Here is a 19416-nt window from a genome sequence, read left to right as displayed (position 1 = left end):
GCAATGGCCACAAGTGTCATCACCTTCACACTCCAACCAGCACTCACAGGGGCTTCCATGACACCCTTAACCTTGCTCAGGGATGACAGGGTTTCCTTTTGACTAAAGAGGCAGGATGCTATCTTCCCACCTGTGGGATGGCCCAAGCACTAGGCTGGCTTTTGACGTGGTACCCACAGACAAGGCCTTGATGACTGACCTTTAACTATTGTCAGTAGTGCCAGGTCTGGCTTTGGGAGCACCCTTGGAAGAGAGCCTGGGAACGGCTTTGCCATCCTGGAGTAGAGGGGAATTGGAAGGGAGGATTTCTTCACACTCTTGTCCCCTGAACTCTCATGTTCTTCTGGCTGCTCTTCTAAGGGCATGAGGGCAAAAGAGTGAAGGTCAAGGTCACAGGCTTTCCTCTTCCTGTGGATAGTGATGGTAGGAGGATTGGGGGGGGGGCAGGGAAAGGCCAGGCACCAGGCCAAGAGGCTCAGGCTTGCATTGGCTGGTGCAGCCGGACCCCTGGAGCATCTGGTGTTACACAAGCAGGTAAGAAGCCTTTGTATTATCAAACTTCCTCTTGTTCAGAGAGTCCTGGTTGCATTCCCACAGCTGATGTAGTGGCCAGATGTTGGTGTAGGAATGTTTGGGAAGAGTAGTGGTAAGATCTGCCCCATTACAATTTTTTTTTTTGCTGGTCCTAGGCCTTGAACTCAGGGCCTGAGCACTGTCCCTGGCTTCTTTTTGCTCAAGGCTAGCACTCTACCACTTGAGCCACTTCTGGCCGTTTTCTATATATATGATGCTGAGGAATCGAACCCAGGGCTTCATGTATTCAAGGCAAGCACTCTTGCCACTAGGCCATATGCCCAGCTCCCTTTACAATTTTTTTGATGGGGCCAGTCAAGGGAGCTGGATGAGGTCATCAAAGGTGGCCCCCTCCTTCCAGTGAGCCATGAAGAGCTTACTTATGAGGTCTTGTACTTCTTCAGCAGTGTTGTTTGGAGGTACAAACATATGTGCTGCTGGGTGGAATTGAACTCATAGAAGGTGATGAACCCCTTCAAACATATTGTACAAAACCACTCACAGGCTCCACATGTCAATGACAGCATCGTCATAACTGTTGTTATAAGGCCTCTGGGCAGTAAGGGGCACTGCACTGCAGAAGTGGGTGAGCTTCTGCCCAGGTTTAAATAGGATGCTTAGAAGCCAGGCATAGGTGGCTCGTGTCTGTCATCCTAGCTATTCAGGAGGCTGAGATCTGAGGATTACTGTGCAAAGCCTGCCTGAGAAGGAACAGCCCCAAGACCCTCATCTCCAACTAACCACCAGAAAGTTGAAAGTGGTGCTGTGACTCAACGTGGTACAGCACGAGTCTTGAGCAGAAAAAGTTCAGAGCCAGAGGCCAGGTTCTGAGTTCAAGGCCCCCCTGACTGACAAAAAGTAATGAAGAAGAAAAAGAAAAAGCTGATGCTTAGGCCCAAACTGAATATTTCGATGACTTCTGTCACCATAACATCTATGGGGTTTGAGATCCCAATGGGTGATACTATGTGTATGTAGTTCTGAAGTGTGCAAGTGATTTAAAAACAAACATGTCTGAGCCTTTTTTCTTTTGGGTCATTTAGGGCAATGATGTCATCTTTCAGATTGCCTGCTATTAGTTGCGTGTTCTAGATTGAGGTATATGCTGTTGGAATCTTCTGTGACATGATATAACCGGATGATATTCTGGTGACACGATGTTTTTTTGTTTTGTTTCTTTTTTTGCCAGTCCTGGGGCTTGGGACTCAAGGTTTGGGCACAGTACCTGGCTTCTTTTTGCTCAAGGCTAGCACTCTACCACTTGAGCCACTGCACCACTTCCGGCTTTTTCTGTTTATGTGGTGCTGAGGAATCAAACCCAGGGCTTCGTGCATGCTAGGCAAGCACTCTACCAGTAAGCCACATTCCCAGCAACACAATATTTTAATTATTCTTGCATTCAGAAGGTCCCAAATAGGGCAGAATGAGCTCTGATTTTTTTTGAAACTATTTTGACGGCCATACAAGTTCTAGGAAGCTTATGTCAAGGGGGTATTACATTGGAAAAGCCACCTGCTCTGATATTTTTCAAAACCAGTGGGTGGGTGGGGAGCTGTTCCTGAGGACAGTGTTTTGGTTTTTTTTTTTTTCCTGAAGGCCCCTCATGTTCCCCCTCCACTGTAGGCTCAGGAGCAGCAGAAAATACAATGCCATATCCATAAAAACTACAAGTGGCCCTCTTAGAGCCACTTGTAGTTTAAGAGTTTATAGCTGAAAATACATACATACATTTAAAAATGAGAACTGCAAGCTGTGCACCAGTGGCTCACACCTGTAATCCCCGTGACTCAGGAGGCTAAGATCTGAGGATCATGGCTCAAAGTCAGATCTGGAAGGAAAGTCAGTGAGACCCTCATCTCCAATAAACTAGCCCCCCCTCCAAAAAAAAAACTGGAAATGGAGCTGCATCTCAAGTGGCAGAGCCCTTAAACAAGAAAATGTGGGGACAGCTCCCAGGCCCTGAGGTCAAGTAGCACACTCGCGCGTGCGCATGCACGCGCACACACATACACACACACACACACACACACACAGAGCTGAGGGTGTGGCTCAAGTCCTCAGGCACCTTGAGGAGGCTACATGCACAGTTCCCAGACACTCTGGGGAGGCCTCTCTCAGATTGGATGCACCTGCCATCAGACTCCTTCAAAAAGAGACTTCTCCTAAAAGACAGATGGGGCAGAAGCTGCCCAGAACATCAGGGGAGGGGACTAACAAATGAGAAAATGAACCCCAAGGAGGTTGTGGGGAGGGGGTGATCCCCACAATGTCAAAGCCTATTGCGCCTCTGTGATCTACATTCATGGAAGAACGATAAAGGTAAGACAAGGAAAGGGTCACTTGAGGCCACAGGGTGGGGCTGGAGCCTGGATGATCAGGCCCTACCGGGAGGCAGAAATTCTAGCAAAATAGAAGTCCTGACTGGAGCCTTGTGGCAATGGCGAAAATAGTGAATTCCCTGGAAAAGGGGCACTGAAGTGTTTCCTTCTCTCTGGAGGCATGAATGGTGAGTGTGTGTGTTGGGGGGGGTTGTGCTCAGGTCAGCCTCAGATAGGTGAATGGGTCAGAGCCCGGGTGTGCTCTCCATGTCCTGGGGAAGATGGACTCCAGCTCTGCTCACACCATTCCAGAGCCCCAGCACCCTAAACCCTGGGCTGAGGGGTCGGGGAGGATGAGCAAGCCCTTTTCTTCAGGGTCTAAAAAGGGCCCAGGGGAAAGAAAACCATCTCAGCTCTACTTTGTGCCACTTGAGTCCACAGAGAGTTGGGAACATAGAGGAGAATAAGACCCGCGCTAAAGGATGCCACAGTCTCCTGGCGCTGACAATGGCAGGCAGGTAGACACAGGGCTGCTCTTGGTGGACAGGCAGGCGCAATGATGGACAGCCCTCCTCACAACAAGGGGGATGTGCGCGGACATGCCGGCTTACATGAACTTGTGTATGGACAGTGCATGAACTTGCCCAATAGGTGGAAGAGCTTGGATTATTAAATTAATCCTTGCTGACTTCATAACTTCAAGTTCAATGTCTAGACTCTCCCAAATTACGTTGAATACTTCAGTAGCCTTCACATGAACTCACTCCAATGAATGGCAAAGTAGCCCAAAGAAGTAACCTCCAGAGAACTGAGAATAAGTGTGGGTGAGCCCTTAATAGCAAGACAATCTGCTCCCAGTTTGTTTCTGCCCCCATTTTTCTTACACACAACACAACACACACATACATACACACACACGTGCAAGGAGGTTGTTGCTTCCTCAGTTTAGGACATACCATGTACTACATAGTTTCCTCTTCCTCCCAAACCAAGGCGAGAGCCCCTAATAGCCTCGCCCCTCTTTCTCTTTGTGGTAGGATCCGTACTTGGGAGTTAGTGAGCAGACTTATTTCTCATCAAAGGAATCTTTTCTTGCCTTGCCTGTTCACACATAAATGCTTGTCATTTTGTCTTTCCTCTGGCCCTACTGAAACCAAATATACATTTATGAATTTATTTCTAATGTCTAAAAAAGAATTTAGAGCCAGGGACCAGTGGCTCCAACCTGTAATCCTACTCAGGAGGCTGAGGCCTAAAGGTCAGGCCAGGAAAGGAAGTCTATGAGACACTTATCTCCAATTAACTACCCCAAAATGCCAAACTACCAAAAAAGAAGTGGAGTTGTTGTTCAAGTGATACAGAATAAACCTTGAGGAAAAAGCAGCTCAGGAACAGCACTAAGGTGCTGAGTTCAAATCCCAGGACTGGCACACACATACACACCAAAGAATAGAAATCACTCCTCATCAATCATAAACTGTCACTATCTAGTCGTGTTTCTCACACCCTTTTCTGGGAGAATATAAAAGTGCGTAGAAAACAATGCTTTATTGGTGACCATGAGGTCACAGAGCTGCTATAGTGTGTGTCAGGAACCTGGTTTCTGTGGTATGTTGTGTCTGTCACTGAAGTCACCAGACGAAGCCTAAGAAAATTTGAATAGCAACTTAAATAACATAGGCATTTATGAGTTAATCCTGTATTCACTGTACAAAGGTGCAGTATATTCAAGAAAAGAGTCATTGACACCGAGACCCCTGCTGATGACACCACTTCAGACCTGTCAGGCCCCATGAAGATTGAATTTAGTGTGGAGCGGGAAGGTTTTGAAGAAGTACAACTTAAAGACAACTTGGAATCTGCCCAAGGAGAGGCTGGGGTGCCTTGACCCCTAGAGGACCCCACCACAGAGCTTGCAGGCTTGGGCAATGAGTGCACCATCCCTTTTCTCCAGATGGAGAAAAATGATGAGTTTGACATCATTACTCTCTAGAGAAAGACCTGAACAAGTAGAAGTATATTACACACGCTCTATGGAACAATTTTCCCTCTCACAATTGACCCCTCACACTTGATCTGCCAGTGTGCTCTCAAGCTAGCTTCATAAGGCCGGAGTTCAGGAGAGGTTGCAGGCAGGCAGAACGGCTCAAAGTCTCCCTAGACTCTTGCAATCATCTGTCTCTGCGTCTAGAAAATGACTGTTGCCGAATTTAATTCTATTTCTTAGGGAAGGGGAAACAATGATGATTTGGGACAAGTGTCAGGTTCAAGACTCTCTTCACTTATCAAGGACACTTCATGTTCCTCTAGCTTCCTATTATTTGGTATCATCAACATAGAAATGATCTGTGTGGGTTTTAGACTCTTGTGTATTTACCACATGAATATACTCTTCAATATGCATCATATAATAAATTCTCACAAGATACTTTCATTTAAGAGAAGGATATGATCGTGCCATATTTGGTGTAATCACTCATTAAAATGGAACATTTGCATCTTTAAGATGTGTTCACAGGGAGGAGGAAGAGTAGATGAAAGCCATTTCTGTTCTACTGTATCAGCAAGGGACTACTAACTACTCTGTAAGAGCAAAACCAGAACCCTTACTCTTATCTTCGGGCAATGATAAGACTAGGAGGAAGTTAATAACGAAAGAAATCTGAAATTTGTAATACACAGTTTCTCTGTACATGTATATAGCGAATGACAATCAATCATTTGGCTTTATCAAGAAAAGAAAGAATGAAAAGAGTCATTGAAAGTCTAAGAAACCCGGCACAGACATGGCTGTAGCTGCGCAAAAGCTGCTGGGCCTGATGGGTCAGCGACATAAAACCCAGTGGCAAAGGAGCCCACGGAGAGGGAGATGCAAGGAAACGACAGAAGGGGCCAGGGAGGCCGAGGGGGCCAGAACCCAGGCGCACGGGCGCCTCCTCTTGAGGACCAGGCCTCTCCACAGAGCGCAGACACGAGAGGCGCCATCCCCTTCCCACGACCGAGGGGGCCAGGGGGAGCCGGCCTCCCCCAGGTTCCAGAAGAGGCTGCCTCCCTTCTCCCTGATTCACACCCAGGTGGAGGCCGGGAAGGGGAGGAGAAGAAGTGGGGAGCAGTGTCCCCCACCTCCGCGGGGCAGTCTGGAGGTCCTCTCCTGGCGCCCCCCAGCTCCCCGCCTGGTGCCCAGTGCGGCCAGCCCCTCCACACGCTGGGACCCCGGGGGCCCCGTGGCTGGGCCCGGCTGCTCCCCACTGGCTTCGCTGGGGAGGGAGGCGCCCGGCCCCCCCTCCACCGCCCGCTGCCGCGCGGCATCGCCCAGCGTGGCCGTTGGGCCCCGGGGCACCGGAAGCCCCAGCCTGACCTGGTGCCCCTGAGGCCGGGCGCGAGGGGCCCCGGGGGCCGTTGGAAGGCGTTGGCCCCTCCTGCCAGCGCCCCTCATTCCCATGGTGTCTGCTCGGAGGGCGAGGCTGGCCTTCCTGAGGGACACCCGCCATCCCAGACCCCGAAACCTTAGCACGGCTAAGACCTTGCCCCTGATAGAGCCATAGACTCTTGTGCTGACAGTGGCCTTGGGGGGGGGGGGGCGGAGGGCAAGCAATGGGGTCTCCAGGAGGCCTGGCGCGGAGGAACTGCATTGCCTTGCTAAGTCATGGCAACTAGGGGGGTGGCCTGTGGGGAACCTTCTAGAAATCCTCACAAAGGAAGGAGGCACAGAGTGGGACTTAAAGGGGGTGGCATCTGTCATCACGCCCACCAACACTGAGCCGGAGCTCACAGAGTCCCAGGTCACTGCTCTCTGAGGACCAGGAAGCTCAGGGGCTTTGTGCTCTGCCATCCATCTCCTGGGGAGCCTACTGATCATCTTGGAGAGGCCCAGAACCACTGAAGGGACACTTCGAAGGCCTCCCAACAAGGCAGATGCTGGGACCAATCCACTCATACCTGCCACCCCAAACCTCCAGCCCAGGGCTTTCCATAGACCTGGTTAGCCTCGGGTCTATTTCCCTGGCCCAACACCATGCTCTTATGATACAACCATGTATTTCTCCCATTCTCCTTTCCAGACAGAGAGAGAAGTCATTCCCAAAGCCACTGGGAACACTTTGTCCTCTCCATGGGGAAGTCGCTGAACCAGTTAGGTGTTTTGTTAGGTTCAGGGGATTGAAGAGGAGAGGGTTGTCCTCAGAGATGTCCCTCCCTGGTAGAGCATTTTCTTTTGTTCAGCAATTACTCAAGTGACTTCAATTGGGGGAGCCATTGGCTGCACAAATCTCAGGTCAACCTTTGTGGAGCTGCTAAGGTCCAGAATTTCTGGGCAATATGAGGTCCTGAAATGGGGTTGTCTTTGTGTTAGGTTCCCAGTACAAGGGAGCAGGGGCTGTAAGAATACCTGTGGTACCCCATGGTGGGACATTCTTAAAGGTCATTTAGATGAAGGTTAAACCCACCCATGAATATCCACCTGCACTAGAATCAATTAGAGGTGCCTTAGGATGTTTCTGCAATCCAAATGGTGGGCTATAGCTCAACAATTCACTCCTGACCTAAAGAGACCAGCCTGGACTTAGAATACATTAACCACTTTCTTTCACCTAAATGTGTGACTTGTCACTGTAAGCAGTCTTTGAGGACAGAAGATTTCAGAGATTATTAAGTAGAAGTTCAGATATCATTTTCAGGGTGGTGAAGAATTTGGGATTCAGTGGACTGGAGACTGAATAGCGTCAGGGCTGTGTTCCAGCAAGCAATGGCCGGCAGTGGGAGTCCTGGGCGGTGGGTGACACAGGAGATGCATTGGGAGGCAGGGCGCTGAAGCCTCTGGTCTTCCTGCTCTGCTTTAGATGTTGTTAGATTCCACATTAGCAGGTACAGCATGATTGTAGTTTCTGAGGCATTGAATACGTGTGAGAGAGTGATATAATCATCCCATATCTAATCTTCAGCTTCCTTACCGGTAGTTATTCAATTTTGATATGTCAGTGGAAAGGGTTGTTAAGAAAGGTATACAGAGAACGGAGTTAGCACAGCTGACTGCCTTGGTGCCTGGTGGTTTCTGGATCTGCTTTGGTCCTGGAGCAATTTTCTTACTGAATTGCCCTTCTTTTCTTTTTGGCTGTCAGATAGCAATACAGCCACGTGAACACAGACACTCTGTTGTGCTGAAATAATTTCCAGCCTCCGGGCTTGATCTCAGGAGAGCAGCTGCCTGCATTCTTCATTTCACTGGCAGTGTGTCAGATAGTGGACCAAGGACTTGGTTGGTTTTGTCCTGGTTCCTGCAGACAATGCCTTGATGTTGGACTGACAGCCACTGGTATCAGTGGAGGGTCCAGCCTTAGAAAGGCTCTTGAGGATAGCTTAGGAACAGGCTTGCCTCCCATATGGTAGAAGGGAATGGTGGGCAGAGATACCCTCTCACACCTTTGTTCCCTGAGCTTTCATCATCCTTCTGCTGTTCGTTCCAAGGGCACAAGAGTGAAAGAAGGCAGGTCCAGGTCACTAGCTCGCTCTCCCCAGTGGACAAGGGTGGTAGGAGGGAGCACTGGAACTAGTCTAGGCACTTTTGTCTGAAGACTCCAGCTTGCCATCCCTGATGGAAGCCAGCACCTGGCACATCATTGAAATAGAAGAAGCTAAGTGGCCATTGTATTATCACAGCTCCTCTTTGTCAAGGAGTCCCAGATGTCTCGGGTCTAGTGCTCCATCGCTCTCCTCAGCCTATAGAATATGGATATTTGAAAACATTAGTGGGGAGCTCAGTCCGTCTCTAATATTCTGATTGAACTATAAAGGGTGCTGGATGATGTCCAATGGCCCTTTCCTTCCAGTCAGCCATTAAAAGTGTAATTAGGAGGTTTGCACTTCTGCTGTATGTCATTTAGGAGCACAAACCACATGCGCTTTCTGGTGGAATTGAACTCATAAAAGGGAATGAACCCTGCCAACAAATCTACAAAATGACTCCCAGGCTCTACATGTCGATGGTATGGCCGTCATAACCATCTGCATAAAACATCTCAGGACATTGGAGAGCACTATGCAGCAGAAATTGCTGAGCTTTGTACGCCAGATGAATCTTGTACGAAGCCCAAAATCACACAATTTAACAGCATCTGGTTTTTCTACCAAGATGTGATGGGGTTTAAGGTCCTGGTAGGTAATATTATGTGCCTACAAGTACCTAAGTTTCCTTAGGAACTGATGAAAAGGTCTGTGGGAGTTTATTTCTTCCAGGCAGGTTTGGGGTATGTCTGTGACCTTGTATGTGAGGCGTGGCTAGTTACATCCAGGCACCTGGAGAGTCGATGTGTGGAGAAAACACTAACTCCTCATATGACATGGTTTTTCATGTCTTTAGATGGTGGTCAGGGCAGAAGGACTGAGCTCCCTCACGTCCATTTCTAAGTGTACACATGTCGACCTTGGAGAAATGATCCCATGACCTCTTCTCAAAGGCCCCAGCACTTAAGATTGGTGCCTTGGTGTGGAAACTTCCACAGGCATTTTGAAGGAAGCTAACTTTCAAACTACGGCATCTCACAAACAAGAGTGCTTCCCTCTTGGCCTGTCCTGTGTAATGAGCACCCTAGGCTCTCTGTTGTCCGCTGGAGGTCTCGCTGGTCTGCACAGTTCCTGTCCTTACCATTTCCTTGGTCCACTCCGTGGTAGCCAAGCAACTTTGAAATGGAGATGCCATCGTGGAGTCTTCCTTCTTTATTGCTTATCTTTTCCTCTTGTGTAGCATCCACCATGGGACTGAGGTTTCTGGGTGCTCTGTGCCCTGGACCCCCACTGCCCACCAAGAACTAACTCATCAGGTCTGCTGGACAAAGTGGAATTCTGGGAATGCACATAGAAGTAGATTGGGGTTTGTTCTTCCCTCCAACCATAACAACATGAGGAGAACAAGAAACTCTTTAACCAGGTTAGGGCTGAGAAGCGGGGATTCACAGCTGTATCTAAACGCATAAGCAGTTGGATCCTCATCAGCAAGAAGGGCTAGTGACACTAGGAGTGTGAGAGTCATGTCAGGCAAGGACATTTCCTTGGCTTTATGCTGTTGGTTGGGGGCTGCACTGGAGGATCAGTGTGCCAGAAGTCAAAAGCACCAATGGTCCTCCATGTGGGGAGAGGGGACAGACCATTGAGAGGCTCAGTTTCTCGGTTGATGGTAATTGGAAGAGCATTTGGGGTGACCTTTTATGTCAAAGAACAGGTGAGAAAACACACGAGTGGAAGTTTCTCTCATCCTGTGATAGAGAGGAGGAAAAGTGAAAGAACTCACTGGAAAACAGTAGGTTTTGCCTCGGTGGCTTGCAAGGTGATATATTCTGCAATGTAGCATTTTTTAACGTAGCCTTATGTTAGTTTGTCCAGTGCTACGAGAACAAAACAAAAAATAAATAGAGGAGGCAGAAAGAGGATGCAGAAGGATAAGCAGAACAGACCACAAGAGATTATAGACAGAGGATCCAAGTGGAAAAGACACTGCACTACTGCAACAGAGACAGGGAGTGAGGAGACCGAATGGATCAGGTAGACATCAGATTGTGTGGAAATAGGCAAGTACACTGAGGAAAGGGCAGAGAGAAGAGGGAGGAAGAAACGTTCATAGAAACAATAGACAAAGCAGGGAAATGCATGAGTTCCTTCCTTATTCCCCTGCATCTGTCCCACCCTCCCTCCTTCCCTTTCGATGAAGTCGAGTGTCTGTTAGCTGCCAGGCTCTGGCTGGGCACCAAGGGCAGGAGATGGGCAAGGGAGCCTAGATCCTGCTCTGCAGGGGTCCCTAGATAGCGGGGAGATGATGTCATGGCCGACTGGGGGTGTGGGGTGGTGAGAAGTGGGTTACTAGGATGTGCCCTCCTGGGGATGTCGGTATGGCGTTGGTGGAGACGCCCGCAAGCTTCTGGAATGATGGCTATTGTTTCAAAGGTTCTTGGTCTAAGGGCAGAAGTGGGCTGCCGTGTGCAGGCTCTGGATTCATAGGGTGCTTGTATGGGGGGAGCAGCTGGGGTGGCGTTCTGTGTACTAGATGGGTGTCTGAAGCGAGCAGGGAATGAATGAGCTGCTGGTGTCCCTGGCGTGTGGCTGACATGTGAAGTGGGGGTGCCCCCTGGATGACTCTCGTGCTAAGCCCCAAATCACACAATGATAGCATCCGGTTTTCTACCAAGATGTTATGGGGTTTGAGGTCCTGGCAGGTGATATTATGTGCCTACAAGTACCTACATTTCCTTAGGACCTGGTGAGAACTCCTGCAGGCCGTCAAGCCCGTGCACACATGGCCCCTGGAGGCTGGGGCCGCCCGCCAGCCTCTCCCTTCGCGTCTCTAGTGACCAATCTGCTCTGTGGGGAACGGGAAGGAGGAGGCTGTGAGCGTTGGGAAAGTACAGAGAAGTAAACACTGAGCACTCGGATGCCCCAAATGACAGAAATGAAACAGAAGGGAAATCTGATGTCTGGAGGATGGCTCGGGGCGGCTTGCATTCCCTGAGAACCCCAGAACAGACTCTGCCCTTAGAAGAGAGCGCTGGTGTGGGGTGGTGAGGGGCTCTGACCATCGGGGACCACACAGGTGTAAACCGCCTTGATTTTCACTCCTTGACAGCCGTTCTTGGAGAAAGATGCACTTGAAAGGATTTACTTTTATTATTAAAATCAAGAATCGGAAGTTTCCTTCCACCCGGGGTACAGAAGGCTCCGGGAAGGTGGGCCTCTGAGGGAGTCTGGGTTTGTTATGTTGAAGGTTGGGTCCACACGGGGGGAGCGAGATTGGGAGTTTGGGGCTGGGGCACAGCATCGAGGCAGTGCCCTGTTCAGTCTCCCTGCCAGCGGCTCAAGTTTGCCTGGCTAGAGCCCAAAAGGAAGCTGCAGTCAGACACGGGCTGGGCGCACACTGGAGGCCATCCAAAGCCGTAGATGGGCTCAAAAACTTCCAGGTCAAGCCATGTGTACCAGCTCTTGAGGTGTTCGTGGTCTCGAGCGGCGGCCAGTGCGGCAAGGGCGTCGTCACTCTTGTCACCAGTACCACAGCCTGGCCGCATTTTCCTCATTGGCCAGGAGCCACTGAAGACTTCCATTTAATTGCCAGTCCTTGGCCGGCATTTCTTTGGTACTGATTTAGCCATCTACTCCAAGCTCAGGAAATCATGGCCCTAGCAGAGGGCTCCCCACCGGGTTTCTTTATGCACAAAAACAGAGAGCAGCTTTAGGTGAGCAAGAGCGTGGCGTGGCCTGGGACTTCCTGGACATGCAAAGGGGTCCAGTCGAAGGCTTTCTGAGGGGAGTCCCTGCTGGCCCCTGTGGGAGGTGTGGGCCATTCTGCAATCCCTCCAGCATTTTACTCAGGTAACCTTTGACATTTTGAGCTGCAGTTCTGGAATCTGTAGGTTCTTCTGCCTTTTTCTGAGGTGTTTTAGATCTTCCTTCAGGCTTACTTTGAGCTATTGGGAAGGTCAAAAAATTCACAGCTCTGGTGACCCTCCAGCAGCAAAGATTACAGATGTATGTATATGTGTGTGTGTGTGTGTGTGTGTGTATGTGTGTGTGTGTGTGTACTAGTGACATCATCAGCTACTGTTTACTCTGATGTAAATGGTGTTTAGATTCTCGTCCCCAAGGCCTGCAGTGGCCATGGCACTCGTGTGTCCTCACAGGCAGGAGCTGCAGGGTTTGGAGCATTGGGAGAATCCAGGGCCAGATGGCTTCTAGCACAGTGTTGCTCTCAGTCCTCTTGGCACTGGGAGAGCAAGGCCTTGGTGAAGGGGCTGGGCATGGCCATTCTTCGGGGAGCCAGCCAGGACTCAGTTTGGTTCCCAAACTGGGAATGCTCAATTTGCACGACAAGGAGCCTGCGTTCTAGTTCTGCTCCTATATCTATTAGCCAAGTCTGCTATGGCGGAGTTACATGTTGCTTTGCTCCGTGTTTCCTCTTGGGGAAGATTGTGATATTAAAACTGACCTCACTGGGTTGTGAGACTTCAACCTGGTTCCCATATAAAAGCTGGAGGTGGTGGCTGTCACCCCAAATCCCAGCTACACAGGAGGCAGAAAGGAGGATTATGCTTCCAGGCCATCCCTGGAAAGAAGTCCTGAAAATTGGTCGAAGTAGACACACCTGTCTATGAAAAGTGTTGGTGGGCCAAGTGTGGTGGTGGTGCAGGCTTACAATTCCAGGTATAAGGGAGGTCATAGGAGGATTGAGGTTTGAGGTAAGCTCTAGGTCAAAGCTTGAGACCCTACCTGAAAAATAACTAAAGCAAAAAATGGCTGGAGTCATGGCCCAAGTGGTTAAAACACTTGTGTAGAATGTGCAAGGCCCCAGGAAGTCCAACCCAAGCAAGGGCAAAACTGAATGAACACTAATAGGGAACTATGACCCAAAGCAGATTTACAGATACTTCTCTCATCATACAAATTTTCATTGTGATATGTTACATATCAAATCATGTTCTATGTTAAGTCACTACATAATGGTGCACGTGCGCAAGTGCACACGTGCCAGTTTGGGAGCCTGAACTCAGGCCTGGGCACAGTCCTTGAGATTCTACGCTCAAGGCTAGCCTTCTACACCTTCACCCACAGCTCCACTTCGGGCTTTTTGGTGGCTACCTAGAGATGCGAGTCTCATGGACTTTCCTGCCTGGGCTGGCTTTGAGCTATACTTGTGTGTTTCAGATTCTTGAGTAGCCAGGGGCACAGGCCTGAGCCACTGGAGAAAAAGTTCATACCTTCCACTTTAGGGGATTTTTGACTCTATTAGTGTGACACATGTTCTGAGTTCACAGCTGATAGCTTCTAGAAGGTTCTTCTGAATAAGACTACAGTAATTCAGTGTGAGGTGATGCTTTTCAGAGAGTGAAATGGTTGGCACGGCCTGATGACTGTAAAGCACCTTTGAGATGAGGACTGCAAGCCGTGGACCTGGTCAAGGTCGACATGGGCTTCTGGGTCTCCCTCCGTATTTGCGGAATTAGAGCAAGTTCTTCTACAGCTGGAAGAAAATGCCCTTGGCTCCAGGGGTCCGAGCGCTCATCGGCCCCCCTGACTCCCAGCGCTGCTCCCCCGCAGACCCCAGCAAGCCAGGCCCAAACTTGGTCTGGACAGGGCCCCACCCTGGGAAATGATGGGACTCACGGTGGGGAGGGCAGCACTGCCCAGGAGCCTGGACAGGTGGGAGCCTTGTGAGGCTGTCATGGAGCAGAGCTGGCACAACCAGGGTCACAGGAGGACTGGGGACCACTTGTTAGGCCCCCAAGACTCTGAGGGAACAGAGACTCCACTGCACAGTGCACCCCAAGGCTGACTGGCCAGAAGACAAGTCCTTGAGTTCGTGAACTTGTCATCCTGCCTGTGCCTGGGAAACGTTGGCTCTCACAGGACCACGTGCTGCCCACCTTCCCCTCCCCTAAGTGGGGGTCTAACTTCCTCTGGAACACACAGCCTTCCACATACCTGAAGATTAAATACTGGAGCTGCTGCAGCTCTCCAGAAGGGTTAAGACAACTTCTCAGCTTTCCCTTAACATGGATCGAAGTTCCTATTCCCCAGTCTCAGTAATTTGAAACATGAAATCTTGATTTTTCTTTCAGTGGTGAGGATGAAACCTAGCGTCTCCTGCATTGCTAATCAAGTGCTGTAGCACAGGGCTGGGTCTCCTTGTTTTACTTATCCATTGCTAGGTGTGTCATCAGTAGCTGATGTTCCTAGTTTTGATTGGGGTGTGCTATGTGTTTTGGCTTTGTGTGGTTTTTTTTTTCCCCAGGGCTTATGTGTGTTTATGGGTGAAATTTGGGATTGTCCAATGACCAGTGAGTGTGAGTGTCTTTGCATATATGCCATTCACACATTTTCTTGGTCCAAGTGTCTAATAAATCTGTTGTCCTCGAATATTTTTGTTTTATTTTAAAATGATTTAGAAAGTATTCTGGAGATAAGCCTTCTATTAACTATATGTAAATATTTTCTCTCACTATGTACCATTTTAATAGCACTTTTAGAATAGTGATAGTGTGAACTGTTTAAAAATACTTGTTACTGTCAAACAAGGTAACTCAAACCTATAACCCTAGCTACTCATGAGGCTTACATCAGAGGATTATGGTACAAAGCCAGCCCATCAGGAAAGTCTGAAACTCTTTATCTCCAATTACCCATCCAAAGTGGTAGAGTACTTCTCTTGAGCATAAAAGCTCAGAGATAGTACCTAAGCCCTGAGTTCAAGCCTCAGAACTGGCATCAAAACAAAAAACAAAAAATGCCAGCCTATTATTCCTTTATTCATATTGTATTGGTACTTTGCATTGGACCTTGAGCTCTCCCTTAGCTTTAGGCAAGCCTCTACTTCTGGCTTTTCCTGGATTCATTGGAGATATGTCTCTTGGATCTGTCTGAGTTGGCTGTGATCTCTGCCTCCTGAAAAGCTAGGATTACATGCATGAACCACCAGGGCCTGGCTTTGGTGCTTTTTTTTATTTTGGTAAGGTCTGCTTTATCAGTTTCTTCTTTCATGGACTATTATATCATTCTGCAGGAATGGGGTTTAAAATCAGGGGTGCTTGCAGGTAGATAAGGCACAGGGTCAATTGGCAAGGACCTACACAGCATTAATAACTTGTATGTGCCACTTGCAGAACAACAACATTGCGAGTCCTGCTGGTGCTCTGGGCCAGGCTCTCTTGCTGTAAAATGGAGATGAGAAAGACACTAGGAATACTGGCTTGTGGGGTCGTTGAGGGAATTACATGAGGTGGACAATGGAACAGAAGTTCACAATTCTGCGTTTGCTCACGTCTTTTTCCGAAAGGATTTTCAGAGAGGAGTAGACACCATCTAGCGACTGAATAGGGGACAGGGTTTTTCTGCTTTCCTGGACCAGGATGGGGCATTTTGATGGTTGGGTGGAAGCTTCTTTGAAATTGTCCCATTGCACAACAGAATGTGTGGGATGCACAGACACGCCCAACCTTCCCGTTTCCAAATATTGGAACCATGCTTTGGCCTCTCCCATGGCCCTGGGCATGTACTTCAAAGTGATAAGGTGTGCTTTGGATGACCTGACCACCTTTGTGTCTATGTAACATCTTCCACTGACAACATAAATTAATTTCACTTCTCTGGGTAATAAAAATCTCTTCATGCTACTTGGGGGTACAAAAATCACCCGTGTGAATCGGAGCCCTCCTTGTAAAAGAAGCGGGAAGTCTTCTGTGTTCAAGGTAGAGAGGCCTTCGCTGTGGACCGTGCCAGCAGTCTCCGCTCTGAGAAAGAGGGCTGGCGGTGTCTTCATTCTTCAGCCCTTTGGGTGCTGATGTGCCAAGCTCAGCCAGCTTGACGAACCCCCGGTTTGTTAGATGTTTGCCGTAGGTCTAGGCGGGGCACCTTGTGTTCCCAGGGAGTTCATGTTTAAGATGTCACACTTAAGTGCAGTGACAGTGTGTGTTGCTGATGTGGTTTGGATCTTAATGTCCCGGTGCTTACCCATGGAAGGCATAGTTCCTGATGTAGAAGTCCTGCAGGTATGGGGGCGGGGCGGGGGGGAGAAGGCTCGAGGAGGGGCATTGGATCATAAAGGCTTTGCTCTCCCAAAGGTATCCATTCACAGATCCTAGTTGAATGGGCTTATGGAGGAGGAGGTGGGTCGTCATCCCACCTGTTCCAGTTGCCATGAGGTGAGCAGCCTTGCTCTCCCCCCCACCCCCCAGAACACTAAGATATGTTCTGCCTCCCAGGGTACAACATGTGATCACGACTGAAGCCATGGGTCTAAAGAAATCATTTCCTTTTTTTTTTTCCTTAATGATTGCAATTACTGTCAGTTCTGGGCAGTTTCGGTTGCCAAAACCCAGCTTTGCTGCAACTTGTACAGTTTTATCTTAAAGTCTGTGAGGTGCCTGCTGTCTTGTTGAAGGCAGTGGGAAAGCGGATTCCGGGAGCTGGCTTGTGGCACCAGGTTGAAGCACGCAAATTGTGTCAACTCTCAACTAGGAGCAGGTCAGATATTTGTCTGGCTCTCTTATCAAAGGAGATTTTTAACCTTTCCTGCCACCCCTCCCCCAGGCCCCAGTGTTTAGCCGCAAGCTGCCCCCGCATACACGCCTGTGTTCATCACAGAGCAGCAGCTTCCCAGTGTGTAGCAAGAGGATCATGAGGATGGTGTGGCAGGTATTCCCACCCAACAACTGCACGCAATGGAAATGAGACACGTCAGGGTCGCTCTATTTGCTCAGCAAATGTCTGGGGGTGGGGGGGGAGCTTAACGTGAATTTTTAGTTATGCTTCTCATGAATCCTGTCTTGCATGACATTGTAAGTTTGGGGAGGCTGAGTGGGCAGAGGTTATCACTTCAATATTATTTAAAACTGCCAAGCAATGAGAGAGATAGCTCCCATCAGAAAGGAGAGTTTATTCTCCTGGTTATTATCCCTTGTTGCTCAGATAGCTAAGTTGGCAGGGGGAGGGGGTGTTCATACCCCTATGTTGCTCACTGCTCTCCTAGAGCACCATCACATCACACAGAACGTGGTCTTGCCCTATGCAGTATATTTTCCTCTGATGTTGCTAGAAAGTAATGATAGACCTAGGGGAGTGATTTAGCACAGCAAGATACAAAGACCTGGAGACCTCAATGGAGGAGAAATTTCTGAGAGCTGGAAGATGGTCTAGCAATTACCTTACCACTTGTGTGTAAGCAAAAGTGATGACAGGGATGGTAGAATTCATTTGCAACCCAAGGTTTAATGGTGACAAAATAATTGCTCCTTGAGATGATGTATTTACAGTTCTGTGCACCTTCTCTAATAGTCATTGTAGGATCTTGGTGAATTTAAATATGGATGGAAATACGCACAACCTAAATTTTGTTCTAGTGTTGATATTTTTGAATGATTCACTTACTTATGTATTTCAGCAGAAGTGGTATCCCCCACATGCTAGCTCTCTTCTGTACTGTTCATTCCAGTGGTGTATCAATGATACACACCAAGGAAAGCAAAGAATTCTCCCACATGAGTTTATTTGCCAAGAAAGCTATAAACAATATGATTTTTATCCTGTTTATCTTATAGGAAAATGACATAGTAAAAATAACAAGGAGTTTCTGGGGTCACAACTGAGGGGTGAGCTATCCAGAACCTCTTCTCATTTCTTCCCATCACCTGGGCTTTCCTGATATCCCTCTGGTTTCCTGGTCTGTTCTCGGCTCCAAACGTTCCCTTCTGCACACCTTCTCATGGCCGGATGTGCTGGGTTAACTACTCATGCTCCACTCGTGACAGAGCAGTGTTGGTTCAGGTCCACACAGTCTGACCCACAAGGTCAGAGTAGAGCCCGAAGAGAATCGTTTTCTCCTGTACACTCCTCAGCTCCCCCAATGCCTTCCCCACTCCTGCCTGAAGCCTGCACTTAGTTTAAAGGTGCTACTGGAAAGAACTCAAGTCCTGACAGCTCTGATTTCTCGCCAGTGTGTGTGCATGAGTGAGTGTGTGTGTGTGTGTGTGTGTGTGTGTGTGTGTGTGTGTGTGTGCAGGCTGCAGCAGGCATGGTGCCCCTCGTGCCGAGGGACCTTTGCATTCTTCAAGCAGGCCATGGATCCTCTTGCCATCCCAGCTCAGTCTTGATCTGCTAGACCAGAAGGAAGTTGAGGCACAGTCCTGTCCCGCAGAGGTGGGGAAGCGTATTCACCCAGTGCTGGCTGTGTCCAGGAAGCCCAGCTTGATGCTCTATGGCTTTCTCAGGAAATGTCCTTCACACCCTAGCTGCTGCCCAGTCTCTTTGCTTCTGGCTTGCACAGCCTCTCCCTGATCTCCCAGGGACATGCCCCCAGCAGCAGCACATCTGCCTCCAGGGTCCTGGCCCCTGATAGTTGGAGCTGCCCCAGAGGGTCTGTGTCTCAGGTCTAGTTCGCACACTAGGTTCCAGTCTAGGGCCAGACTGGGGTGTGACCAGCGCCCCGTCTGCGGCCCTATTACAGTCTCTGGGCCTTCCCCAGATTCTGGGCAAACAGTGCAAGGCAATTTACTCAAATGAAGAGTTGTTGCCTCGGTGAGTCCTCTGCCCATGCTTCAGCTGCTGCCCCAGGAAGGGGTGCCCCAGTGAGCTCTAGAGTTGTCCTGGAGCTTGCCACAGCTGGAGGAGACAAAGAGTAAGTGGGGCAAAATGGGGGAAATATATTGTAAGTTCAGGTAGCTGAAGAGGAAGGGTAGGAGGGGAGAAAAGTTGGAGAGAACTCCAGAGAGGAGTGGACACGGCAGTCGCCTCAGCAGATCGTGGAGCCCTGCCTGCACCTGCGCATCCACACAAGCTCCTCCCACCTGAGCTGCAGGTGCTTCACACAGGGCCCACCTGGGAGCCACCTCAGAGGCCGCAGGACCCTGAGCCTCCCAAGGCTGCAATGCCAGCAAGTGACAGCGCTGACGCGGAGAATGGCAAGGGGCGCATTCAAGGGCCCAGATGCCCTGTGCCATGGGGAGGGGGCTGTGGGCTGTGAGCCCGGGTGGCAGTGGAGGCAGCTCCTCTGCACAGGGCC

The 19416-nt window shown here is 49.4% G+C and overlaps 1 protein-coding gene across 1 annotated transcript; it reads left to right on the top strand.

Moving 5' to 3' along the window:
• Positions 1 to 5760: 5760 nt before the first annotated feature.
• LOC125341111 (collagen alpha-1(III) chain-like) lies at positions 5761 to 6402 on the top strand. The gene has a single exon (XM_048333129.1). The coding sequence runs from the start codon at positions 5761 to 5763 to the stop codon at positions 6400 to 6402; it is 642 nt and encodes a 213-aa protein (XP_048189086.1).
• The last annotated feature ends 13014 nt before the right edge of the window (positions 6403 to 19416 follow it).

Source organism: Perognathus longimembris, chromosome 23 (assembly GCF_023159225.1).
Source record: "Perognathus longimembris pacificus isolate PPM17 chromosome 23, ASM2315922v1, whole genome shotgun sequence".
Lineage (NCBI taxonomy): Eukaryota > Metazoa > Chordata > Mammalia > Rodentia > Heteromyidae > Perognathus > Perognathus longimembris.
The sequence above is the reverse complement of the archived record's forward strand: the minus strand, read 5'-3'. Positions and strand labels throughout refer to the sequence as shown.

Bases quoted from the DNA above. Each gene is read 5' to 3' on its own strand.
- LOC125341111 (XM_048333129.1), top strand. From the start codon at position 5,761: ATGCAAGGAAACGACAGAAGGGGCCAGGGAGGCCGAGGGGGCCAGAAC.